The sequence below is a fragment of the Saccopteryx leptura genome, chromosome 8 (assembly GCF_036850995.1).
Source record: "Saccopteryx leptura isolate mSacLep1 chromosome 8, mSacLep1_pri_phased_curated, whole genome shotgun sequence".
NCBI classification, from domain to species: Eukaryota; Metazoa; Chordata; class Mammalia; order Chiroptera; family Emballonuridae; genus Saccopteryx; species Saccopteryx leptura.
In genome coordinates, this window is record NC_089510.1 from 9,767,911 (window position 1) to 9,794,840 (window position 26,930).

Genomic DNA, 26,930 nt, shown 5'->3' on the forward strand with positions numbered 1-26,930 from the left:
GGGACGCCGGCCGTTGCTCCGCGGAGACCCGCCACCACTTCCGGAAAGGGTACCAACCTACCCGCTGGGAGTCCCGCCTCTTCCCGGAGTCGATAGGTCGTATAGCGAGATCTCTGTCATTGGATTGGTTAGACATACCGTCGGCCTTCGGGACCTAGCCAATAAGGCGCGCCGGGCGGAACTTCTGCCTCGCCCGGCGACACCGGCGTCCCGACTCCGAGTCCCGGCCGGTGGGAGTCGGTGCGGATGTGCGGTCCTGGAGTCCGGGTAGGGGGTGCTCCCGCAGCGACGCCGCCGGCGAGCCCGTTTGTGTTGCGGGGTCCGGCTTCCAGGTGAGGACCGCGGAGGCCTCGGGGCAGTGCGGCGGGGCGCGGCGGGGCGGCGCGGGGCCCGGAACACACCCCCTCGCTGCCTCGGGGCTCCGAGGGCTCTGCTGCTCCTGGGGCTGAGAGCGCAGGAAAGGAGACTTTTCCTGAGAGGCTTAAAAATAAAAAAAATTAAATCACAAGCGGGGGGGAGGGAGCTTTTCCCTGGGGAGGCCGAGTGCCCCCCTCCTCCGTCCCGCTGAGTTGGTGATTTATCGGTTTGGCTCCCCGCGTCCCCGCTGAGGTGACAGGGGCGCGGGAGGTGTCTGCGGGCGTCTCTTGGCCGGGCACTTGTCGCGGAGTCCCCAGGCGACATCTCTCGACTTTAGTGGCGGGGACTCTAATGTTTTCTTTGAAAAAGAGCGTTGTCACCTCCTTTCTGTCCCACCTGTCCCCTTCCCGTCCCCCCGCCCCGCTGGAAGCTCCGGTCAAAGGTGGGACGTGACCGTGCTGGGGACCCAGGCGCGTCCGCCCCTGCCCTGGAGCGTGCGGCTCGGCCCCGCTTATTGAGTTGACCCGGCCCGAGGAAAGACGTCTGTCCCAGGGAGCGGGGCCGGCCGGCGGCAGGGGAGCCAGGCGAACCCAGAAGCACCCCCGCATAATTTTGTGGTAGTCACGGAGTCAAATGCATGTTCTGTCCTCATTCGGCAATAGTCAGTTTCCGAAACTGCCCTTGGTCCTCAGTTCCCAGCACTGTGGGCAGCCGCTCAGGCCCTCTGGTTGCCCCAAACGTTGCGGGGACTGTTTGTGGTCAGTGATGCAGCAGCAATGGACTTCAAAGGCATGTCTTTCAGGGGCGACTTGTTGTTTTCCCAGGAGAACATCTGCAGTTTGATACAATGTGACATGACGGGTGTGTCGCCCCCAAGAGTTCTAGTGGAGAAACTGATCCAGTCCAGGTTGAAGCATAGACTCTATTTAAGGACCATTTTTAATGGGTTGGGGAGATGAGCTCCGTTTCAGAGTAACAAAACTGGACTGGGATAGAAAAAAGAAACTTGAAAGGGGAAGTAAGTGTTATGCGGGAACATGGGAAGTTATTAATGGATTTTGGCATCCTTTTAGTGCATGACATTAACATTAGGAAGAGAGAGAGAGAGATCAGAGGACATCCCATAGAGCAGTGGTCCCCAGCCTTTTTTGGGCCACGGACCGGTTTTTTTTTTTTGTTTGTTTGTTTTTTTCAGGGACAGAGAGAGGGATAGACAGGGACAGACAGACAGAAACAGAGAGAGACGAGAAGCAGCAATCATCAGCTTTTCATTGCAACACCTTAGTTATTCACTGATTGCTTTCTCATATGTGCCCTGACCGTGGGCCTTCAGCCGACCGAGCAACCAACCCCCTTGCTCGAGCCAGCGACCTTGGGTCCAAGCTGGTGAGCCCTTCACTCAAGCCAGATGAGCCTGCGCTCAAGCTGGCAACCTCGGGGTCTCGAACCCGGGTCCTCCACATCCCAGTCCGACACTCTATCCACTGCATCACTGCCTGGTCAGGCTGGACCAGTTTAATGTCAGAAAATATTTTCACAGACCGGCCTTTAGGGTGGGACAGATAAATGTATCATGTGACCGGGGCAAGCGTCAAGAGTGAGTCTTAGACGGGTGTAACAGAGGGAATCTGGTCATTTTTTAAAAATAAAACATCGTTCAGATTTAAATATAAATAAAATGGAAATAATGTAAGTTATTTATTCTTTCTCTGCGGACCGGTACCAAATGGTCCATGGACCAGTACCTGTCTGCAGCCCCGGGGTTGGGGACCACTGCCATAGAGTGACAGTAAATATTTCATGAAGCTTTTGTTCTGGGATATGTGTGGGTGAAGAGGAAGATGTTAATGTATACCATATTAAAGTAATTTATGTCAAAATGCTGGATCCCAAATGTAGGGGTCAGGCTGGGTTCAGTTTTCAGCTCTGTTATTTACTAATTCTGTGAAAGTATCTGTAAATAGGGAAGAATTGTAAGAATTAATTGAAATAAAATGTTACATAGTTAAGCCTCCTTTTTTAAAATCTGGTTAAGCCTGGTCTGACCTGTGGTGGCGCAGTGGATAAAGCGTCGACCTGGAAATGCTGAGGTTGCCGGTTCGAAACCCTGGACTTGCCTGGTCAAGGCACATATGGGAGTTGATGCTTCCAGCTCCTCCCCCCCTTCTCTCTGTCTCTCCTCTCTCTCTCTCTCTCTCTCTCTCTCTCTCTCTCTCTGTCTCTCCCTCTCCTCTCTAAAATGAATAAATAAAAAAAAAATTAAAAAAAAAATCTGGTTAAGCCTGACCAGGTGGTGGCTGGCGCGGTGGATAGAGCATCGGACTGGATGCCGAGGACCCAGGTTCGAGACCCGAGGTCGCCAGCTTGAGCGCGGGCTCATCTGGTTTGAGCAGAAAGCTCACCAGCTTGGACCCAAGGTCCCTGGCTCAAGTGAGGGGTTACTCGGTCTGCTAAAGGCCCGCGGTCAAGGCACATATGAGAAAGCAATCAATGAACAACTAGCAGGGGTCCCCAAACTTTTTACACAAGGGGCCAGTTCACTGTCCCTCAGACGATTGGAGGGCCGCCACATACAGTGCTCCTCTCACTGACCACCAATGAAAGAGGTGCCCCTTCTGGAAGTGCGGCAAGGGGGCCGGATAAATGGCCTCAGGGGGCCACATGCGGCCGTGGGCCGTAGTTTGGGGATGCCTGAAGGTGTCGCAATATGCAACGAAAAACTAATGATTAATGCTTCTCATCTCTTCGTTCCTGTCTGTCTGTCCCTGTCTATCCTGCTCTCTGATTCTATCTGTCTCTGTAAAAAAAAATACATTAATATTTTATTAATGTATTTTTTACATCTACCTTTATTTGACGCCAGCCAGTTTGATGTCTCTATGTGTAATAATAGTAATGTGGACAGAGTCTTGGTTTGTGAGGTTTTAGTATGTGAATGGTTTAGAGCAGGGGTCGGGAACCTATGGCTCGCGAGCCAGATGTGGCTCTTTTGATGGCTGCATTTGGCTCGCAGACAAATCTTCAATAAAAAAAATAATGTTAAAAATATAAAACATTCTCATGTATTACAATCCATTCATTTCCTACTGCTCATGTTCATGGTTGCGGGTGGCTGGAGCCAATCATAGTTGTCCTCCGGGACAACATCAAATATTTATTGGATAATGCATAACGTACACGGGTCGTTGTATGGCTCTCACGGAATTACATTTTAAAGTATGTAGCGTTCATGGCTCTCTCAGCCAAAAAGTTTCCCGACCCCTGGTTTAGAGTAAATTCTCATCTGTCCTTGTTTAAAGCTCATTTCTCTCAAGCCTTTTGATACTATCTTTCCATACCCTTCCTTTGATATTTTTCTGCATCTTAGAGTAGCATAGGTGTATTAGAAGTTTTTCAGGCTTGAGCGCGGGCTCACCAGCTTGAGCGCAGGGTTGCTGGCTTGAGTGTGGGATCAAAGATAGGACCCCATGGTCATTGGCGTGAAGCCCAAAGGTTGCTGGCTTGAGCCCAAGGTCACTGGCTTGAGCAAGGGGTCACTCGCTCTGCAGTAGCCCCCTGGTCAAGGCACATATGAGAAAGCAGTCAATGAATAACTAAGGAACTGCAGCAAAGAATTAATGCTTCTCATCTCTCTCCTCCTATCTGTCTGTCCCTCTTTCTGTCTCTGTCACTAAAAAAAATAATAATAATATTTCCTGGAAGCATGGGATTTTAAAGATTAAGCCTGAATTTATTGAAAAAGAAACTGACTGCAGAGCCTGCCATTGTAGTAGATGGTTAGTAAGTATCTGTCAGAGTAAACGAGTGGGGGATTGGTGACATGGAGACACTGTAGTTACTGAACGTGTGTTTATTGTATGGGGAGTGTGACTTGTCTCTCTGCCTCCTCCGTTAGAGCCTCTGGATTTGTGTTCACTCGTTTGGACGGTTCAATGGCCCAGAAGAAAAGAGCTGAATCAATTCAGTGTTTTCAGAGCACTGAAACAGGCTCTCCAACCGTAATGCTTCTGTCCTTGAAAGCAGGAGGGGTTGGTCTGAACCTCTCTGCAGCTTCTCGAGTGTTTTTAATGGATCCGGTAAGTAACTCTGTAGACTTTGCTATGTTATTATTTCTGTAAAAAAAATGAAGAATGAAAACAATTTGTCCTTTTAAAGTCAGCCGGTGTTCATAGTTATCATCAATTGTGAGAATCTCTGAGGCAAACTTCCGAAATAGATCATAACTGACTGAATGTATGTTGAGGGCTTGACATAAGTAAACTGAACCTGAGAGAACGTGAGCTGACGGTGGTGCTAAAGCGACCTCTGCTCCACTTGTCAGGCCTGGAACCCCGCCGCCGAAGACCAGTGCTTCGACCGCTGCCACCGACTCGGCCAGAAGCAGGAGGTTAACATCACAAAAGTGAGTTTGCAAGCCACGTACTTTAAAATCAAGTTGGTGAGGGTTTCAGGTGATACAGATGTTGCATGGATACATTCTTGTAAAGTGTAGGGTTATGCAGAGCCAAGTAGGAAGGTCACCCTTATTCTCTTCAGGGGAAACCAGCACCTGTCGTCGGCCACGTGCTGGCCGAAGACCCTTTCTCTGCTGTCCCTGCTCCCTGCGGGCATCTCATTTGGAGATAGTTGGGGTCGTACTGTGTTCTGAGGTGTTTCTTCCCTCAACAGTGAATATTGGAGATCACCGTGCAAGTGCATGCAGATCACACCTATTTCTGTTTTTCTCTATCGTGGTGGGAGAAACATATTAAAAATATTAAGAAGTATTTCCAAGTGTCCAGGTCAGTGGTAGTCCGTGGACATTTCCAAGTGTCCAGGTCAGTGGTAGTCCGTGGACATTTCCAAGTGTCCAGGTCAGTGGTAGTCTGTGGACATTTCCAAGTGTCCAGGTCAGTGGTAGTCCGTGGACATAGCTTTGCTGTCCTGACCACCATCCACCTGCAGACTTGGGCACCTCCCGCTGAAACGCCGTGCCCATCAGACGGGACTCACCACCCCTTCCTGTTCCCCTGGCAGCCGCCCTCTTACTGTGTCCCTGAATCTGACTACTCTGCAAACCCGTTCTTTTTAACACCTGCATACAGGCACACCACAGTTTACCCAGTTCAGTTCACCTGCTGATAGAACGGGGCCGTCGTGAGCATTACATTGCGTGCATCTCTGTGATTTCTTCAGGAAAGCTAAGAAGTAGACTTCTGGGTCTAGAATTGTTCGTTACATAACTTTTGAGTTGTTTTCAAAATAGTCTTCCTGATGTATGAAAATGCTGCAGATATATACAGTGTGTCCGTAAAGTCATGGTGCACTTTTGACCGGTCACAGGAAAGCAACAAAAGACGATAGAAATGTGAAATCTGCACCAAATAAAAGGAAAACCCTCCCAGTTTCTGTAGGATGATGTGGCAGCATGTGCGCATATGCAGATGATGACGTAACACCGTGTATACAGCGGAGCAGCCCACAGCCATGCCAGTCAAGATGTGGACGGTACAGAGGAAAGTTCAGTGTGTTCTGTGGCTCGCTAAATTCGAATTCATGACCAAAGTGCAACATGAATATCGGCACGTTTATAACGAAGCGCCACCACATAGGAATCACATTACTCGGTGGGATAAGCAGTTGAAGGAAACCGGCAGTTTGGTGGAGAAACCCCGTTCTGGTAGGCCATCAGTCAGTGATGAGTCTGTAGAGGCTGTACGGGATAGCTACCTAAGGAGCCCTAAAAAATCTGTGCGTGAGCCCACATCGAACTGCACTAAATAGGTATGAAACTGGCAGTTTGGTGGAGAAACCCCGTTCTGGTAGGCCATCAGTCAGTGACGAGTCTGTAGAGGCTGTACGGGATAGCTACCTAAGGAGCCCTAAAACATCTGTGTGTGAGCCCACATCGAACTGCACTGAATAGGCAGGACTGACCCCAGCCAAGGTTGAAATAGTGGCCTTGTGTCCACTGACCTGGACACTTGGAAATACTTTTTAATATTTTTAATATGTTTCTCCCACCACGATAGAGAAAAACAGAAATGGGTGTGATCTGCATGCACTTGCACTGTGGTCTCTAATATTCACTGTTAAGGGAAGAAACGCCACAGAACACAGTACGACCCCAACTATCTCGGGATAACCTTTCTTCCACTTCATATGCACTGTTCTCACCCCAGTCAGAACAAGAAAGCGTGTCTTAGTCTTCTTACACGTGTATCAAACTTGCCTGGCTCCTCTCTGTTCTCCATATTCTTCCTGATGGTCTTCCTTCTTCGCCTTTTTGGGCCAGAGTAAGTTGGGAGCAGTCTCCTCACATCTCTTTGAACCCGGAGCTCACCTCTGAGTACAGGCCATTGAAGTGAGCCTTTCTTTTCCTGTTTAAACAAACTCTCCCCTTGTAGGCAGCTCTGCCTTCCTGGCTCTGTGGCACATTTGATTGGTTTTTGTTTTGTGTTTTTCTGGTAGCTTGTGTATGAACACATTTTCTGCAGATGCAGTCACTGTTCTACTTGCCTGAGTGGCTCACGTGTCTTCACTCTGGGTAAAACATTTTGGGTTATTAGTGTGCCGGTTTTTCGGGATTAGCTGATGCATGTTTAGACTTAAGTGTCATGTCCTTCCTGTCTCAAACCCAGGGCAGAGCTGTGCAGAGGGAATGCTCTGTCACAGCCTGTGTCCTTCACCCACTGGAAGTCGCCTTGGCGTTTCAGGAGATTTCAGTGAGCTTGTTTGTATGTTTCCAAGCTTGGGCAAGTTGGAAAAGGGAAGGGGTGGGAAATGGTAGGAAGAAAATATATCTTCTTTGAAACTGAACGAGAAGAACCAGACTGTAGGGAACGTTTGAAAAGTCATTAACTGTGTGTCAAGGGCACGTGTATGGGGGCCCTTAAAATTCATGGCAGTCCTTGGCCTTTTAGGGGATAATGTGACAAGTGAAGTCAGTCTTTGGAGATGGACGAAGGGGTTTGAATTTAGGCTTTGTGGCTTCTTATGTGTCCTTGATAAATTCCCAAAGTCTGGTTTTCTTCATCTCTAAAATAGGAATAGTAACATCGTGTTGGCTTGTGGGGTCTAAATGAGACTATGAGTATAGAATGTTTAGCATAGTAACAAACTCGAGAAAATACTTTGTGAGGATTGAGGTCTCATTGTCTTATGGCCTTGAATTATGTCCCATATACACTGTTACCTGGTGGTTTCTGGGTAGTTGGATTATGGCTGTTTATTCCCTTTTATTTTTATAATGAATTTGATAACATAATATGAAAAAATGCAACTTGTAAATCTGAAGGAAGGAGAAAAAAGATCAGGGAATTTAAATACATTTCTAAAATTTTAATTCTTGGAATGATACATATATATAGTTCGCCAGAAAACTCAGGTGTTGAAAACTACTCAGTCCCCAAGGGAGTCAGGTGGTCAGGCTGAGGGGGACGTAGAGGCTTGGCCTGGGGTCCCCTCTTTTGTCTTTTTCTCCCACTAGTGGCAAAAGCACGGGAAACTCAAGGCATTATCTGTGACAGTTCCCTGTTGTTAGTAATATTGCATCTGACAGAAAGATTATCTGTGTTCCTCTTAGTCTCCAAGGGAAAACAATAATCTCTGTAGTTTTTACAGCCCTTATGGTCAGGGAATTCGTCAGCTGCTGTATTAAAGTCTTCCTGCTATAACTTACTCATCTCTGTACTTATTTTATAAAATATATATTTGATTAAGTCCCTCCTTAGTTTACCCTTCCAGAGTGCCCATAATCCTAGGTTACACCTACCTCTTCCCTTCACGAAAGGTAGAAAATATTTTGGTGCCGGGGAATGGGCCGGTCACTACAGAACCGTGGGGGACACCGGACGTGGTCAGCACACAGGAATCACCCGGACTCCTCTCCCACTCAAGTGGGGTTCCCTGAGGTCACCAGGGGTGTGCTGGGAAAAGCAAACTGAGTTCTCTTTCTACCTGCGTGCCAATGTTGTGATCGTCACGGGCCCAACAAGGAGAGGATGCCTGTGGTTTTGAAGGAATGTGCTTAGCTCACAGAACGAGACGGCTTCTCAGTTAACTCAGACTAAAGACACCCAGATTAAAATGCAGGGAATGAGGAAAAGAGAGTCCAGGGGAGTCTCTGAGTTTCACTGGAGCAAGTATAGATGGTTAGGATAGGATTTCCTGGCATGGTCGGCAGACTGAGCTTTTATTCCAAATAAATAAGAAGTTCTTACAAAGCTCGAGTGAGGGTGCTGCTGCAACACAGTGAAACTGCTTGATGTGCAGCTGAGACGGCTGCACAGTTCGTGGACCGGGAGAACCACGAGAGGCTGCAGGCGGTGTTTTTAGTGCTTAACGAGCAATAAGAATTTGTCTCATGATTTGAGCGAGGTAATTAAAACCTTTCCCCCAAAAAAGTTTAGACTCCAAGGATGTAACTATCAGGGGTTTTCTTCTATGCCCTTTTTCTCCCACTCTTTATCTTCGCCTCAACAGAAATACCAAATTCCATGCCTTTCTTAGACCCTTAAAACAATTTATCTTCATGCCAAACCTCTCATTAAGCCTCCTCCCTCCCTGTAATTTTTTTTTTATTTCTGAGTAGTGATTCACATAAAATCCACCCCTTCAAAGTGTGCAATTCACTGGTTTTCTGTATGTTCACGAGGCTGTGCAGCCGTCACCACTGTCTGATTACAGGACGTTTTCATTGCTCCAGGAAGAAGCCCGTCCCCATCAGCGGTCACTCTCCCCCGTCCCCTCCCGCCACCGCCCGGCAGCCTCTGATGTGTCTGGCGCTGTCTCTTCTGGACAGTTCCTACGAGCAGAACTGGACAACACGCGGCTCTGTGTGTCTCTGCTTTCACTGCGCGTGCTGCTTTCAAGGTTCGTGTTGTAACGTGTTTCAGATCTTCATACCTTCTTCTGACTGGATCAGAGAGCCTCTGACGACGTATTTACTACAGGGATGATATTCTAGAATTGTCTTCCCAGGTATAAGTTAGAAAAGTCTGGGAGCGACTTCTTCCTAAGCCAGTTACTAGTACTTACTCTCCACTGCCGAGTAGTTTATTTCTAGTGTTAGTCAGAAAGTTATACCAGGTGGGAGCTGGTCAGCTAAATGGTTGAGGAGACTTAGCTGAAATCAGCTCCCAAGAAAATTAATTTGTGTTCTTTCATTTGGTAGATTTCCTACCAACATGAGTGTTCTGTGGATTTTTTTTTTTTTTTTTTTTTTTTTTTTTTACAGAGAGAGTCAGAGAGAGGGATAGATAGGGACAGACAGACAGGAACGGAGAGAGATGAGAAGCATCAATTCTTCGTTGCATCATTGATCCTTAGTTCTCCATTGATTGCCTTCTCATATATGCCTTGACTGGGAAGCTACAGCAGACCGAGTGACCCCTTGTCAAGCCAGCGACCTTGGTTCCAAGCTGGTGAGCTTTGTTCAAACCAGATGAGCCCACGCTCAAGCTGGCGACCTCAGGCTCTTAAACCTGGGTCCTCCACATCCCAGTCTGACGTTCTATCTACTGTGCCACCGCCTGGTTAGGCTATGTGGCTATTTTATAGGTTTATAGAAGATAGGAAAACAACTAAGATTTATGTATTCCTATATTCATTTTGTGTATTTTTCATGTTAGATAAAACCATGAATTTATAAAAATTGTCTGGAGTGGAGTAAAGACATTTACTTTTGCTTAAGTTCACTCAGAATTTTTTTAAAATTTATTTTTAGCGAGAAAGGGAGATGAGAAGCATCATTTCCTAGTTGCATCACTTTAATTGTTCATTAATTGCTTTCCATTTGTGCCCTGACCCAGGGGCCTAAAGGGAGCCAGTGACCCTGCTCAAGCTGGCGACCTTTGGGCTCAAGCTGGTGACCTTGGGCTTCAAGCCAGTGACCATGGGGTCATTCTGACCTTGGGGTTTGGAACCTGGGAGCGCAGTGTCTCAGGCGTCCCCGGATGATGCTCTGTCCACTGCCCCAGAGTCAGGCACCTCGGAGTATTTCTGGGCTAATTTTCACTCGAGCACCGAGGGGTCTGGGACGCCGTCCTCCAGAGGGTCCACCGCTGCGCTGCAGGTGCTGTCGGGGCTCCACGGGCCAGGTGAGCGGGGAAGGTGAGCAGCGCTGGTTCAGGCAAAGCGCAGTGACACGCGGGAGGGTCCGAAGGACGAGGGGCGAGCGGTGCTCACTGGGGACGCCAGGGAGCCTCCTTTCCCTTTGATCGCTCTTGGTCTTCGGGTGCTCGCACCCCCATTCCATTGGGGAGCAACCCCCAGCCGGGTGCAGTGTGGTGAGACTGTCGGGCAAGGGACCAGGCCTCCACCCTTCATGCTGAGCCTCCAAGGTCTCTGTCTGGGACTCCGAAACCTGAGGCGTCAGAGAGATCGTGGGGGCCCTTGTGAGATGCTGATGACCTCCTGGTGGTGGCGCGGCCTCAGGGCCCTGTCCCTGTCTCTGTTCCCTAAGGACCTGCTCTGGGAGCTGCCCTGGGTTCCGTCCAGAACCAGAACACGTCCAGTGAATCCTCTGCTTCAGTTAGGGTCTGAATAACCCTGAATATTCCCGGGGTAACAATACAACTGGATTACTTTTCATAAAAGTGCATACTTTATTTCATGAGATGAGAGCTGTGTAAAATAGCTCTACAAATGGTCGGGCATCTAAGTTAAGCATTATTTTAGGAGGCTGAGTGCAACAAAAGTCAGAATTAGCTATCACAGTTGATAAAGGAGCTGAAGATTCAAAACAAACAACGTTAATTAGCATTTGCCCTGGTGGTTCCACTGTAATCCTTTTTTTTTTTTTTTTTTTTTTTTTTTTTTTTTTCTGAAGCTGGAAACGGGGAGAGACAGTCAGACAGACTCCCGCATGCGCCCTACCGGGATCCACCCGGCACGCCCACCAGGGGTGATGCTCTGCCCCTCCGGGGCGTCGCTCTGCCCCGACCAGAGCCACTCTAGTGCCTGGAGCCAAGGAGCCATCCCCAGTGCCTGGGCCATCTTTGCTCCAATGGAGCCTTGGCTGCCAGAGGGGAAGAGAGAGACAGAGAGGAAGGGAGAGGGGGTGGAGAAGCAAATAGGCGCTTCTCCTATGTGCCCTGGCCGGGAATTGACACTGTAATCCTTTTAATCAGTGGAGTACAGTTTGCTTGTAGAGATAAGATAAAAACATAAAACTAATTACCAAGTGAAACTACCTGTAATAATACCTGGCACATAATAGTTAAAAAGTCAATGAAGGAATGGATGAGCAGATGGAGGGAGCGAGCAGTCCGCACGCCGAGTGGGCCCTGTGGGACCTCAGAGCAGGGGGAGCACACTGGCCGGAAGTGGGCAGAGGGACGCTCTTGAGCTGCTGTGGGAAGGGCGGGTCCGAGCAGGTGGGTGAGTGAGTTGGGCATTCTGAGCCGGTGACCCCGAGCAGAGCACAGCCATGGCAGATCAGAGGTCACCCTCTGTCACCCGCCGAGCTGCGGTGTGGGCTGCGGCTGCCCCTGTGCAGGACACCCCCTAACCTCAGGTGTGGGCTGCGGCTGCCCCTGTGCAGGACACCCCCTAACCTCAGGTGTGGGCTGCGGCTGCCCCTGTGCAGGACACCCCCTAACCTCAGGTGTGGGCTGCGGCTGCCCCTGTGCAGGACACCCCCTAACCTCAGGTGTGGGCTGCGGCTGCCCCTGTGCAGAGGGACACCCCCTAACCTCAGGTGTGGGCTGCGGCTGCCCCTGTGCAGAAGGACACCCCCTAACCTCAGGTGTGGGCTGCGGCTGCCCCTGTGCAGAAGGATACCCCCTAACCTCAGGCCTGGTTCTCCCCTCAGGACCCGTTTTCGTGATGGTGGGGGCTGTCAGGAGGGGCGGGGGTCAGTGTCACTCACCCACCGTGCCTCTCCAGCTGCCTCTCCAGCTGCCCCTTACCCTCGTTTCAGGCCCAGCCCATCAGCAGGTGCACCATTCCACTGCCCGGTATCGGTAACAGCCGCCTCTCATGTACTGCCCGGCTTCTCCTTCTTCGTCCATTTGTCTGACACGTACTTAGTGAGCAGCTACTATGTTCCAGGATCTGTACTGAGTGCTGAGGATACAGTGGGAACAGGATAAAACCCCTCCCTCCGTTGAGCTTGCATCCTACTGGTTCACAAAAAGCTTTGATGAAACTTCACAGGAAGTTTCTAGTTTGACAGAATCTGAAAGCCTGTGCAGAGCATGAATTCTGCTAGACTCTAGAATCTAACCCCAAGTACACTTTGGCAGCTACCACATTCAAACTCCCCACTTATAGCAGAAACAGAGCCAATCCGACATCAGTCCCCCAGCAGCACACGGGCTCTTTTGTAAGGAGCCTCCGAGACAGTTCCATCTCTTCGTTCCCCTCCTTCACCCAGGGTCTTGTGAGGCGCACTTACAGAGAGCACTTTTGGCGACGCTATAACAGACGTACACATAGTATAAGGATATGTTTTACTATGCTAACAAAGCAGTGTTTATAAAGAAATTCTTATATATTCAAAAAATAGGTTGTGGGTAACATGATTACCTTTAAAGCATTGGTTTTCATTCACAATGTTACTCCATTAATCTTAAACAGCAGTTCTATTTTTAAAATGTTCTACAGCTTTTCCTCTTTGAAAAGGAGGTCAATGAAAGTAGGTAAGGTACTGATCAATTCTAGGTCAACAGTATCAAGTTCATTTCACAGCACGGATTAGTAGAGAACATTTTCAATGAAAGTGGTATACAAAGTACAAAAATAGAATGAGTATCTATAATGCAAAACATTGTCCTCCATTATGAAGATGTGTGTTATATGTGGACATGTGTGCCTTCTGTGTGTATATACATACATATATATGTGTATATACAAACACACACATATACATGTTTCTTATAAGTCACTATTAAATAGCCCTTATTCAAGTTTTTTTTTTTTTTCCCCTGGTATCTCTGGAAACAATCACCTTGCTATATTATTTGGAAATACATAAAAAAAATAAAAGGTGAATCTAAGAAAAGGTTAAGAGTTTCAGTGTAGTTGACTTAGTTGCTCACTTTAGTGAAAACCTGATTTGTATTTAAAACAGGCCTAAGTGCCCTATTAAGTTTAACAACTTAATCAAAATATATATATATATTTAGGTGTCAAATATTTTAATTTCCAATGTGCTAACATTAGAGCAAAATTAAAAGTCTGTACTACTCTATTCATTGCCCACGCTTATTCCCCCAAATTCATTGATAAAGCTAAAAGAATACCTTAATGTACAATATACCTGCTTACAAACACATAGGTAGCCATAAATAAAACTTTATTCTTTAATTCCATTTACAAGCTACAAAATATTTCTGTATCGTACACAGTGCTGAACACTTCGATGGCTGCGGCCACGGAAGGGCCCGGGCCGGGTGGGAAGCTGCAGAGAAAGGCTTAGAAGCGGAGTAATACTGGACCGGAGGGTGGCTGGAGCAGGGCTTCCCGCGGGAAGACCAATCAGGTGTGTCATTACACGAGTTCTGGTTAAAACAGAGTCTGAGCGCCATGCGATGATTCTCAGCTTTATTGTTTGCAGTCCGGCTAAAGTCTGTAGAGTCTATTCTGTGTTTTGCAGTCATTAAAATGAAAAAAAAAAAAAAAAGTTAAACTATAGCAGCAACAAGCAAACCCTGACAGGAAGGCAAGGGTTAAGAACCGGAAGAAACCACAGCTGTCTCCAGCGTGTTCAGGGCAGGCCGGGCCACTTATCTTCCGTCGGCAGGAGTCCGGCTGAGGGACAGCATGGCCCGGGCAAAGCGCTCGCACAGGTCCAGCGTGGAGAAGGGCGGGAGCTTCGGGGGCTCCTGGAAGCCCCTCCCCTCTGCACAGCAGTCCAGCAGTTTGGGCAGGAAGTCCGTCAGCTTCTCTTGGAGGTGTGCTGCGGGCGCAAACAAGTATAGGTCACTAAGGACAAGGTGCATGTGGGACACAGCATCACCTTCCACCATGAGGGATGAACTCCGGGCGCTCGCTTTCAAAGATAGAGCGACCCCTTGCTCGAGCCAGTAACATTGGGCTCAAGCTGGTGAGCCTTGCTCAAACCAGATGAGCCCGCGCTCAAGCTGGTGACCTCTCGGTCTCGAACCTGGGTCCTCTGTGTCCCAGTCCAATGCTCTATCCGTCACCGCCCGGTCAGGGAGTTTAATTCTGCCCCCCCCCCCCATTCTTTGAACTTACACTCCATTTCCTGTCCCAGGTAAGAACACCACCGATTTCTCATATCTTCCACAGCAAGGATGTCTTTTTCTTCCATTTCATCCACCAACAACAAGGGCAAAAACGGGACAATAAACTCATTCATAATAATCAGCCCATTGTTAACGTCTTGATCCTCTCCAGATTCGAACAGTTCCGCAGCCTGCTCATTTAATTTCTTCATGCAAGGAGGAAAAGAACGGGCATTCACTTCTCACAATAAAATCAATTAAAAATACTGGTAGGTGTAAATACTGAAGACAACATAAGAAGTATGTTCACAAACAGTATCAGAACCAGCAGTCATCAGGAAAAATCATCTCTTAGGAAGAGCTATGTGTATAACAACAGAAATAATAATAAAAGGGAGTGGGAAATACTGTCCTGTTATTAGAGTTCATGTTCAGCTTTATACCGATCATCACTCCAGGGGCCAATTCTTAGTTATTCCCCAGGAAGGAACTACCCCCCAAACTAAAATTTAATAAGCACTCTACTCAAACTCTGTATTTTCAAGAACTCTTCATCATCTTCTCCATAAATGTGCACTGAATAAAAAGGGCCATATATTCCTTGGTACAAAAATATAAAGGTAATTCATTTATCCCTAAAAAACTTTTTGCGGTGTTCACACCATGTGCCTAGGTGCAGGTGCTTAAGTGATTAATGCAGAAAGCTCTCAGGGAGCTTACGATATGCTACAGAGACCAGTAGGCTTTTCACGTGAAGGACAGACAAGTTCTAGGCTTGGGAGGCACTGTTTGTGTTGCAGTTACCCAGCCCTGCCATTGTTTCACAAAGGCAGACATATATATATGTAAATGAGCATGGTTGTGTTTCAATAAAATTTCATTTATAAACACAAGTGACAGATTGGTTTGTAGGCCTAGTATGTTGACCCTTAACCTAGTAGAACTGAGAAATCCTTGACACAGACAAAAGAGGTAAGGCAGACAGGCAAAATAAGAGATATCATATTTAAGGGTTTAGGTTTGAAATCTTACGTTTTTAGCATAATAAATACAATGTTTAAATAATCATAGTTTTAAGCTGAATTTAAAGTACAATAACTATGTTTATATTATATCATTCTTGTGCACAGGATTGAAGCTTATGTTAAAGTCAAACTCAGCCACTAACCTATAATTAGCTAATCTTGAGCAAAAAGTAATCTTTTAGCTTCAGTTTATTTATTTAAAAATGGGATACTATTAGCTTCCTTACCTAGTGGTTAAGGGAGTTAAATGTGATAAACCTTAAAGTATCTATTTTTATTTTTATAATATGCATTCCAAGGCAAATTATTAATTAATAAGTAAAAAAGGATATACTGTAACCTTATACATTATAATGAGTTTTTGAATTATGTATACCCAATATACTGCTAATTATAAAAACTCAGAAGAAAATTTATTATTTTTCTGGAATACTCCTCTCACTCTATGCAGTCTCTCCTCTCCCACCAAGAGGGAGTGGTAGTGTGATGAAGAAATCTAAGTTAAAAATGTAATCATTCTGATCCCATTTTAAGAAAACTGATGGTTTATCATATGTAATTTGTAAGATTTTTTTTTTTTTTTTTTTTTTTGCATTTTTCTGAAGCTGGAAACAGGGAGAGACAGTCAGACAGACTCCCGCATGCGCCCGACCGGGATCCACCCGGCACGCCCACCAGGGGCGACGCTCTGCCCACCAGGGGGCGATGCTCTGCCCATCCTGGGCGTCGCCATGTTGCGACCAGAGCCACTCTAGCGCCTGGGGCAGAGGCCACAGAGCCATCCCCAGCGCCCGGGCCATCTTTGCTCCAGTGGAGCCTTGGCTGCGGGAGGGGAAGAGAGAGACAGAGAGGAAGGCGCGGCGGAGGGGTGGAGAAGCAAATATGCGCTTCTCCTGTGTGCCCTGGCCGGGAATCGAACCCGGGTCCTCTGCACGCTAGGCCGACGCTCTACCGCTGAGCCAACCGGCCAGGGCAATTTGTAAGATTTATAAAGAAGAAGGGACAAAGAATTGAGACTGTTCTCCTATCTGAAGGGAGCAAACCCAGATTGCAGACATCACCATGACTCTGGCTCCTCGGAGTTCACAGAATCAATCAATCACAGGTGAGTCTGGAACATGGCTGAAGGTAAGACAAAGGTAAACAGATACGATGTGCATTCAACTTACTAGTAAACATTCTCTTCTATAATGTGATATCAACTCTTCATCATGGCCTCGGTATGGGCCTTTGGACAAGAGTTCTTTGTTGTTCTGATAAGCGCAGACAAGGAACATCAAGGAATCTATATAACTTAAAAATGATAAGAAACAGAACATTAGTATTTCATGTAAAAAAGTCAAGTATAGTTATAAAATACTTTTAAGTATTTATATTCTTCAAAACAACTTTATAATAAAAACCATCACCTGATGCACTGCAGGCCTGAGAGCCTTGTTTTAAAAACAGAGGTAATTGTTATGTTTTAAAAGTGAAATACAAGAATCAAAAACCAAAATGAAACGAACTGGGAGGAAAGGCCACAACTGCTGAATTTTAGTAGCTGAAAGCTCGGGCGCAGCGACAGACTGGAAGAGCTCCGGGCTGAGGCCAGGGTCGCTCAGAGAGAACGGGAAAGGCGGTGCCTGAAGACACGCTCGGGCCCCAGAGTGCCAGGTGCGGGCCGCCAGCTTCTCTGGTCCCCAGCACACTTGACAGACCGGAAGAGCTCCGGGCTGAGGCCAGGGTCGCTCAGAGAGAACGGGAAAGGCGGTGCCTGAAGACACGCTCGGGCCCCAGAGTGCCAGGTGCGGGCCTCCAGCTTCTCTGGTCCCCAGCACACTTGACAGACCGGAAGAGCTCTGGGCTGAGGCCAGGGTCGCTCAGAGAGAACGGGAAAGGCGGTGCCTGAAGACACGCTCGGGCCCCAGAGTGCCAGGTGCGGGCCACCTGCTTCTCTGGTCCCCAGCACACTTGACAGACCGGAAGAGCTCTGGGCTGAGGCCAGGGTCGCTCAGAGAGAACGGGAAAGGCGGTGCCTGAAGACACGCTCGGGCCCCAGAGTGCCAGGTGCGGGCCGCCTGCTTCTCTGGTCCCCGGCACACTTCCAGGCTTCACTCTCCCCGTCTCACCCTGAACTGCAGCTGCAGCTGTTCAGAGCTGGTCAGAACAAAGACACCAGTACTAACCTTACAGATTTCATTTAGAATGAAAGACATTGCATATGGAGATATGAAACTCTTACGTTAACTGTACAATTTCTCTGTAAATCTAGAACGGTTCTAAAATAAAACATTTATTAAGAATATTGTGAATAAAATCATTCCTACGGATAAGGGCATATCTGAATAGAATTAAGTACAAAAATCAAACTCTCCCTTTTGGCCGTGTCCATTTTTCCTTACCTTTCTCTTTGAAAGTTTTCTAGCCCAATTATGAGATACATGGTTGTTTCCCGAAATTTCCTATAATCCTGGTGCCATTCCTGTAGGTGAAAAAAAATATTAGAAGTCTATACAGGAAGATGCTAAAACTACAACGGAAGCTCTTCAGAGAGGATACACTGTTCCGATAACTCTGAATTCATAGAAGCAGAGAGTGCCAAACTAATATAAACCAGAGCTAAGTCAAGACTTGTTAGTAAAATAACAAACAAAATTGTATATTTTATATTTTGCTTTTTGCTTGTTTGCCCTCCTGTCCCGCGTGACCTCGCAGTAAGCGCCATTCCGAGTAGAAGCGGTGATGCAGATAGTCCTGCCTTTTTCTTGATCACAAAAGGAAAGCTTTTGATGCCCACACTTCTATACATTTGTTCTAACTTTTTTCAAAGCACTCTTTAGCATATTAAAGTAGCTAAGCGGTCTCATAATAAATGAGTGTTTTCTGAATCTCTCCTTTTATCTGTAATAATAATGGTGAATTACAATAATTATTTAAGGGAATCTAAAATAATTAAGCTTGTAAATGGAACCAAATATTAATCAAGAGGAACACAGGGGAGCAGCTAAAAATTAACTGGGTTTATAAATTCAAAATACACTACATAGTTAAATATATATATGAATAATGTATTATAAATATTATGTTTAGTAATATACATATAAGATATATAATATACCGAGTATAATAAATGTAAAGTCTGAATAAATACTAGGTATTTGAATTGGTAAATTAAAACGGAGGTGTTAATTTTAAAGCCAAAGTTAAGACAGAGAACTGCATGAAAATTGCTGCAAGCACATCAGTCCTCACGAGGGCTCTCTCATGTACACAACACTGCCCCCTAGCGACAAATATATATAAAATCCACTCATTACATTTCTAACATCCCCCCAGTATGAACAGAAACAAATGGAGAATGAAGGCTAGCATTTAAGAACGCAGGTTACGTTAACCAGTTTAACCTGGTCGCTGTGGAAAACTGTGGAAGGTTCTCTCCCCCGCTCTGCCTCATTTTCTCAGGTGCTTAGTTGTGCTGAAACGAAAGAGGTCAGTGAAGCACAGATCTCCCTCCGCATCCACAATGCAGCCTCATAAAGCTCATTACCTCATACTCCTCCAGGTTCACTTCTTCAGGCTTGATCATTTCAAGTTTGGCTTGAGCCACTTTCATTATGTTATGACACCTTTAAATAGAAGAAATATATTCCCAAATCAAAAGCAAAATCCCTAAAACCTGCAAAGTGTGTTATACAATATTAAACTACTCAACACATATGAAAATGAAACCCACTGTCCCTGACGAAACAACTCCCAGATAACTTTAAGGAAGATGTGTTCTTGGGACCAATATTGGATGGTTACAAAGTATATAAAAAAGATAGCATCAATAATTCTAAGTTAAATTTACCATGTTATTTTTATATATAGTTTTTAAATGATAATAAAGATTGCATAGGTTAAAAAAATGTGCTTTCAAAAATAATTTCTATTTATTTAGCAAGCTCAAGAGACATTACATTTTATTTTTCCCCAAATGGCATTATTTGCAAATAGTAGAAAGGCACTGAAAATGTGCCTATCATTTCAGGTAAGAATGAGGACATTCCAATAAATTTTATGATCAGAATCAAATTCCCACAAAATATATTTAGTTATTATATGCCTCTTACTCTGTCTTTCAAGCACAACAGAAATTAGGTTATTAAACAAATTAGCTACTTGCAGTCCCTAGGACAAATAATTGTAAAAGAAAGTGGTTATTCCATAAATCTCTTCCCCCAATTCAATAGCATATATTCACTGGAACACAGTGCATTCACAGGTAAATAGTAAGGGTCAGGTCAGAACCAGTCCTGCTTCTGAGCTCCTGTAGTCATCTGTAACCCAGTAAAAGACGCGCACACTACACCTAGTGCAGCTGCTGCTGTTTCACTTCCCCTCAGTGTCACAGCAGACAGAGTGGAGAGCAGGAATTAACCCCCGAGGTTGTCTCTCTCTACATTCTGCTCTGCCAACCATAGTTTTCATTGGTGTTTTTGCAACGGTCAGAAAAGGATAGTCACTTATTTCAGAATTAGAATGTGATCACAATGAATTCCAAGACAGCATGAATGTTTCTGTATTCTAAAATAATCTCCAATACTTCAATCTTTGATCTGTAACTGAGACCTACCTTTTTTTAAAAAACAGTATTCATTCTAACTAGACTAACTTTAAAACTTGAGCAATTAGTAAATAGTTTTATAGGAGTTTCCAAGAGAAAACATTTTTTGGTAAACCAAAATTAATTTAATCAATTATCTGACTCAAAATATTCCTAGTGTAAAGGCTGGGAAATTCTCTTCTCTGGTTGAGTCCCACCAGACAGTGGTAATGGTATATACTCTTCTGTGTACCATGCTGTTGTTTGGCTCGGTTCACATGTACTAAACTGATCTGAATCATTCTCGGTTCCAGCTTTTAAAGGTTATAATTATAAATGGCAACTCTTTTTTCTTTTTCTTTCATTTTTCCGAAGCTGGAAACAGGGAGGCAGTCAGACAGACGCCCGCATGCGCCCGACTGGGATCCACCCGGCACGCCCACCAGGGGGCGATGTTCTGCCCCTCTGGGGCGTCGCTCTGTTGCATCCAGAGCCATTCTAGCGCCTGAGGCAGAGGCCACAGAGCCATCCCCAGCGCCCGGGCCATCTTTGCTCCAGTGGAGCCTCGGCTGCAGGAGGGGAAGAGAGAGACAGAGAGGAAGGAGAGGGGGAGGGGTGGAGAAGCAGATGGGCGCTTCTCCTGTGTGCCCTGGCCGGGAATCGAACCCGGGACTCCTGCACGCCAGGCCGACGCTCTACCACTGAGCCAACCGGCCAGGGCCAAATGGCAACTGTTTCAATTAAGTCAAGTCAGATTTTATGCTGTATTTATGGAAACATCTTTGTGTATGTGTAAAATAAATAATCAAAAAATGCACCGGGAGCTATACACACAAGAACAATTATAGCATATGAATTAGATAGTTTTCATTTTTCAGTTACCTTTCATCAAAACTCAAGTTTCTGTCTCCAAACTGTTCCAGCAATGTCTTCTCTATGATTTTCTTTGGTGCTTGGTTCTGGATAAAGTAGACCGCTATATGATGTAAACGATAATCTGTTTCTGGTGGGGTGTCTTCTTGGGCCAATCTAACCAACCGTGAGTACTCCAACTTAATTGCCTAGAGATTGCAACAAAATGTCAGTTTTGGTTAATTATAACAATTAAATCCTTCAATGTTTTAACTTTAATTATTCTTGCATTTAAATATGTATTTTTCCTTCTAAGTATTACAAACAAGGTAGTACATCCATGAATATTGTTCTATGTTCCATAGATTAAAAGAACTTTCTAAAAAAACTGACCATATATGCCCTTCCTTATCCAATCATTATATAAATGCCCTTTTTGTCTCCACACAAAGAAGTGGTAAAATACACAATATCTCTTAAGCTGACCATGCTAAGTGATTTTGGAAACCCTGTGGAAGCCTGTGGAAGCCTGGTCGAAGTCTATTCAGAGGCATCCCTGGAATGAGATACTCAGTGTCTCCTAACCTGTGCTTTCTAGCATCAGCTTGAGTGGCTTCTGATACTCTGGGACTAAAATGCAGCTCTCCTGAAAGAAGATGGCTGGCTCTTGAATGTCTAATAATATTACCACAACTCCCTTTTAGCTGAATAGTCCACAAATTAGGGATGAAATGCAAGCCCTGAGATTGCAGTTGCCACAGAACAAATTCTTTGCTGCTTCAAAAAACTTGCACTTTATTAGTATAATTACTTACTAATAAATATTATCACTATTACTACCTTGAGGCTGGTGCTTACTTTCTCTTGATCGCAAGAAACACCTCATAATTTATGATTAATTATAATGGGAAATAAATATTAGTATGTTTCCAGACATGAGAAGATGGTTTAAAAATATTTGCTCATATAGAAATATACAGTTACATATCAAACACTGCTGTATACAAGAAACCTGTATGCACTGAGTGTGTGAAAATGTATTTATTATGGTTTGGAGATATACAGTTATCAGAAATGATAACAGTAAATAGTTATCCATGTTCCTACCTACTTTCAGAATAGAGGCTAGCTTGTTTTATAAACACTGAATAGATTTCTGTTCGAGAGCTGGAATATATATATGTATCTTCTTTCATTATAAGATTATATTTACTTCTTTAAGATTATCCACATTTTCGTAAGTAAATGCCAAATTTACAACCTGCAGGTGTTTAAACCAGTAGAGTTATGTTTTGATTTCTAGGGTAGTTTTTTTTTTTTTTAAACTAACCATTTTAACCACTTTATTTATTATTATTATTTTTTCTTTACAGGGACAGAGAAAGAGAGAGAGAGGGATAGATAGGGACAGACAGGAACAGAGAGAGATGAGAAGCATCAATCATCAGTTTTTTGTTGCGACACCTTAGTTGTTCATTGATTGCTTTCTCATATGTGCCTTGACCGCGAGCCTTCAGCAGACCGAATAACCCTTGCTTGAGCCAGCGACCTTGGGTCTAAGCTGGTGAGCATTTTTTTTTTTTTTTTTTTGTATTTTTCTGAAGCTAGAAATGGGGAGAGACAGTCAGACAGACTCCCGCATGCGCCCGACTGGGATCCACCTGGCATGCCCACCGGGGGCTACGCTCTGCCCACCAGGGGGCGATGCTCTGCCCCTCCAGGGCGTCGCTCTGCCATGACCAGAGCCACTCTAGCGCCTGGGGCAGAGGCCAAGGAGCCATTCCCAACGCCCGGGCCATCTTTGCTCCAATGGAGTCTTGGCTGCGGGAGGGGAAGAGAGAGACAGAGAGGAAGGAGAGGGGGAGGGGTGGAGAAGCAGATGGGCGCCTCTCCTGTGTGCCCTGGCCGGGAATCGAACCCGGGGCCCCCGCACGCCAGGCTGACGCTCTACCACTGAGCCAACCGGCCAGGGCCTAGTGAGCATTTTTTATTTTGCTCAAAAGCCAGTTGAGCCTGCGCTCAAGCTGGCGACCTTGGGGTCTCGAACCTGGGTCCTCGGCATCCCAGTCCAACGCTCTATCCACTGCACCACCACCTGGTCAGGCCTCTAGGGTAGTTTTTTAAACACACACTTGCACAAAAACACTTTCTATCAGCACACATTCCTCATTTTTAAAATTTCATTTTCTAGCTTTTCAAGTAGCCTGTAATCATATCTATTCTGTCAGACTGTCAACAGATACACGAAGCTGATGTATTTCACAGAGCTCTGCACCCGATCTATCATTAATAGTTCACACTGTTGAGCTGCTAAATTTGCCTCATTTTATTAACGCCTCAGGACCCTTGACACTCAGAACCGAGACTGTCCTCTCCATACTTTAAGTTCGTTATCACAGATACGACAATAAAACCACCACATTTACAGAATGAAACGTGACACGTCATTAAAGGCATGGAACGGCTTTGCATTTAATTTTTTAACTTCTTCACCAGTCCTGTAAGAGGGTCCTACTAATCACACCAGCATCGCCAGTGTCCTCTTCCTTCCTGTCTCTCCTCTCGGACCAGGACCTCCCGCAGCCCCCCAGGCCAGGCCGTCTCCCAGATGCACACACGCCTCTGCTCCCCCAGTTCTCCACACGCACGACGCCTTCCCTGTCCACGCCCACCCACTGCTGACAACTCCGCCAGGAGGGCTGGCTCAAGTCCCTCTGAATCTTTGGTTCTGAAGATTCAAATGATTCTTCCTTAACATTTTTTACTTTTCTAAATCAGATGACAAAATCATTCTGAATTTGTAACTTCTTACAGACTTTATTTTGCTATAACCACACACACACACACACACACACACACACACACACACACACATTAGATCAGCGGTTCTCAACCTGTGGGTCGCCTTAGGCGACCCCGTTCGACTCCCGCTGGGGTCATGACCCACAGGTTGAGAACCGCTGCATTAGATGATACCAAATATACCAACATGCTATATACACTCTGGACACAGTAAGATCTAAGAAAAAATTGGCTAGACTAAGATTCAGAAAGCTAGTATATCATTTACTAATTGTGACATAAAATCAGTAAGTCATATAGTTCTCCAAGTCTTAATGCATTTATATCTAAAATGTTAGTTGGATAGAGAGCGTGTGTGCCTATACATATAATACTACATATATATGTGTACATATATACACACACATACATATATTTAAAATGTTTACAAACTTTTTTAAAAGCTGGCCGTGTGCCGAGAGCTAAGGACGCATGGCACATTCATGGGGTCAGCATCACGCAGGCCAGGAGCCTTGGCCACAACGCAATGCACACAGAATTAAAACCAAAGGCGACACCCAAACTAAATGCCTTAGGAGCTTAAAAGCAGTGTTTTAAACAAATCTGGGGCCCAAAGAGTCACAATTATAAATACATTAAAATTGGGAATGTGAGATATCACCATCGACAGGGCACAGCCAGATGGGTAAAGAAAAATTCCAACTGAAACAAAACAGAGTAGTAACATTTATTTCAAGAAGATAGAGACAGAAAATAAACCAAAATAAACTAGAAGAGATAAAATGATGTGGCAGCCGGGTATTGTCAAGGCTTTTTCTTTCCAAAAAGCCAACTGGAAGACCAAAAAAATGGGAGGAAGCTCAACACCTGAGATTAGAGAGGTGGTCATACCAAAAATACATGTAAAAGCTTTAAAAATTATAAAAGAACGATACATGTAACTTTATGTGAAAAAGCTGGAACACCTTGATTTCTCAGATATCACCTGGGTAAATACGAACTGGCAGGACTGCTTTAAGAGGCAGACACACTGAAGAGACGAGCAAACGACAGAAGACCGGAGGCCGCTGCGCGAGGCCTGTGCTCAGTACAGGGGTCCGCCCACACCGTCTCGGAGCCCTGCGGGGTCACGTCCTCCACGACAAGAGGCTGCGCGAGGCCTGTGCTCAGTACAGGGGTCCGCCCACACCGTCTCGGAGCCCTGCGGGGTCACGTCCTCCACGACAAGAGGCTGCGCGAGGCCTGTGCTCAGTACAGGGGTCCGCCCACACCGTCTCGGAGCCCTGCGGGGTCACGTCCTCCACGACAAGAGGCTGCGCGAGGCCTGTGCTCAGTACAGGGGTCCGCCCACACCGTCTCGGAGCCCTGCGGGGTCACGTCCTCCACGACAAGAGGCTGCGCGAGGCTGTGCTCAGTACAGGGGTCCGCCCACACCGTCTCGGAGCCCTGCGGGGTCACGTCCTCCACGACAAGAGGCTGCGCGAGGCCTGTGCTCAGTACAGGGGTCCGCCCACACCGTCTCGGAGCCCTGCGGGGTCACGTCCTCCACGACAAGAGGAGTCCCACCATGTCTACACTGCTCCAAAGCCTGGAGGAAGGGGGCGGCTCCCTAACAGTGGCACAAGGCTAGCTTCATCTGAGCATCAAAAAAGGACAAATATAAAAAAGAAACTGTGTATCAGTTTATCTGTGAACACAGATCCTGATACCCAGAATCATTTTTGATTAACTACCTTGTGTACAAAAGAAATAGATGGTGTTTCCAATGGTTTTTTTCTTATTTGAATTTATGATTTTAGAGAAAGGAGGTGGTGGGGAGGACCAGAAGCATCAGCTCATAGCAGCTGTTGCGTGTACGCGCCTTGCCCGGGCAAGCCCGGGGTTTCGAACCTGCAGTGTCAGCGTTCCAGGTCGACCATTACCCACTGCGCCGCCACAGGCCAGGCAGTTTGGTTTTTTTAAGTCAATATTGATATCTTTACATTTCCAAGATTAAAAATCAAAGAGCAACTAGTTTAGCATCTCAAATAGATGCATTAAAAAAATTCTTAATTTTACACCAATTTCAAATAAAATTCTTAATTATGAATTTAAAACTTTTATAAGAGGAATCGATTTTAAAAAACCAGTATACTTAATAAGCACTATAGACATTCTCATTAAAATGTTTGTTGTTTAAATTGAGCATTTGCTCTGATAAGAAATTTGATTCATTTAGAAGTTAAAAATTGTGTTTTGTTGGTCATTTATCTCTAAGTCTGTGTTTAGTGTCTTACTGTATAGAATGTTAAAAATTTATAAAATATAGTAATATTTTCTTGATGGGTCTGGGCCTATATGCACACTTCCAAAATTACGCCACATCTTCAATTCTAGTATTTTCAGGAATTTACTTTTTGTTTCGATTCCTAAATATGGGATTTTGTTTTCTCCAAATACAGAAACAGTCATATAGTCCAAACCTAAAAACTTGACTAATGCGTCCTTTATACACTGATTTGAAATCCAATCCTTGTCACTTTTAGGTACCATTTATAGGTGGGTGGGTCTGTTTGGATCTCTCCGTCCCACTGATGTATTGTATGTCTACTGAATAAACAAAGGCGTAATAATAAGCACTTCAAAGTTAAAAAAGCGATCAAGTTATGTCAACTGTAAACAATAGTTTGGAAGCAATGAAATAAATACTAAAAAATTTCATAATACTAAGTAGTGTTATTACCTCACTGAAATCCCAAGGGTACTTTCCATAGATATAAAAATTACACGTAAAAGAAATTCTGATATCCTTTAAAGTAAATGACAAACATTAAACTTACGCCAGCGTTATAATTATCCCCCCCCCCCACCTGGCACACCTGGCACACCCCCGGACCAGCACTTTGAGAACACTGTCCGCTTACTCCTCTTGGCCTCTGTGTCTGCCCATCACTGCAGTCCTGTGCTGCCTTTCTCTGCATCTCGCTTTTGTGTGATAAAAACTTCTGTCTTTAAGCCCCTGTTCTGAGGGTGGGGGGATTTTTTCTGTTGTCAAAGAAAACTAATTCTAACAAACAGTCAAACTGGGATCAGGACTTAGTGTCTTTCATCATTATTTTTCCAGATCTGCCTGCCTAGTAGCTCTTTCACATTGTATGTTCACAGAACACTTTCATC

General features: G+C 45.4%; 2 protein-coding genes across 5 annotated transcripts in view; one reads left to right on the forward strand and one right to left on the reverse strand.

The window, feature by feature from the left end:
* LOC136379776 (helicase-like transcription factor) lies at positions 1-25,147 on the forward strand. 2 transcript variants are annotated; one of them, XM_066347325.1, is made up of 5 exons: positions 59-332; positions 4,253-4,433; positions 4,679-4,759; positions 9,044-9,210; positions 24,753-25,147. In XM_066347325.1, exons 1-5 carry the CDS (start codon positions 247-249, stop codon positions 24,790-24,792), a joined length of 555 nt encoding a protein of 184 aa, XP_066203422.1. In that variant the 5' UTR covers positions 59-246; the 3' UTR covers positions 24,793-25,147. The 2 variants fall into 2 exon arrangements, 1 of the variants encoding a protein (XP_066203422.1); XR_010746796.1 differs by lacking the exons at positions 4,253-4,433; positions 24,753-25,147 and having other exon boundaries at positions 1-332; positions 9,044-10,131.
* Positions 12,786-26,930, reverse strand: part of USP25 (ubiquitin specific peptidase 25) — a 119,773-nt gene continuing 105,628 nt past the window's right edge. For all 3 annotated transcript variants that reach the window (XM_066347318.1, XM_066347317.1, XM_066347319.1), the window contains 6 exons: positions 21,003-21,181; positions 19,083-19,161; positions 17,938-18,017; positions 16,723-16,846; positions 14,539-14,734; positions 12,786-14,239 (listed from right to left, as the gene is read on the reverse strand). In XM_066347318.1, the coding sequence (XP_066203415.1) occupies positions 14,067-14,239; positions 14,539-14,734; positions 16,723-16,846; positions 17,938-18,017; positions 19,083-19,161; positions 21,003-21,181 (831 nt within the window). In that variant the 3' untranslated portion in view covers positions 12,786-14,066. The remainder of the gene's footprint in view (positions 14,240-14,538; positions 14,735-16,722; positions 16,847-17,937; positions 18,018-19,082; positions 19,162-21,002; positions 21,182-26,930) is intronic.

Coding starts and splice junctions, on each gene's coding strand:
- LOC136379776 (XM_066347325.1), top strand. CDS start 247: ATGTGCGGTCCTGGAGTCCGGGTAGGGGGTGCTCCCGCAGCGACGCCG. Junction 4,760..9,043: donor AGGAGGTTAACATCACAAAA/GTGAGTTTGCAA, acceptor TCATTGCTCCAG/GAAGAAGCCCGTCCCCATCA. Junction 9,211..24,752: donor CTGCGCGTGCTGCTTTCAAG/GTTCGTGTTGTA, acceptor TTGATTTCTCAG/ATATCACCTGGGTAAATACG.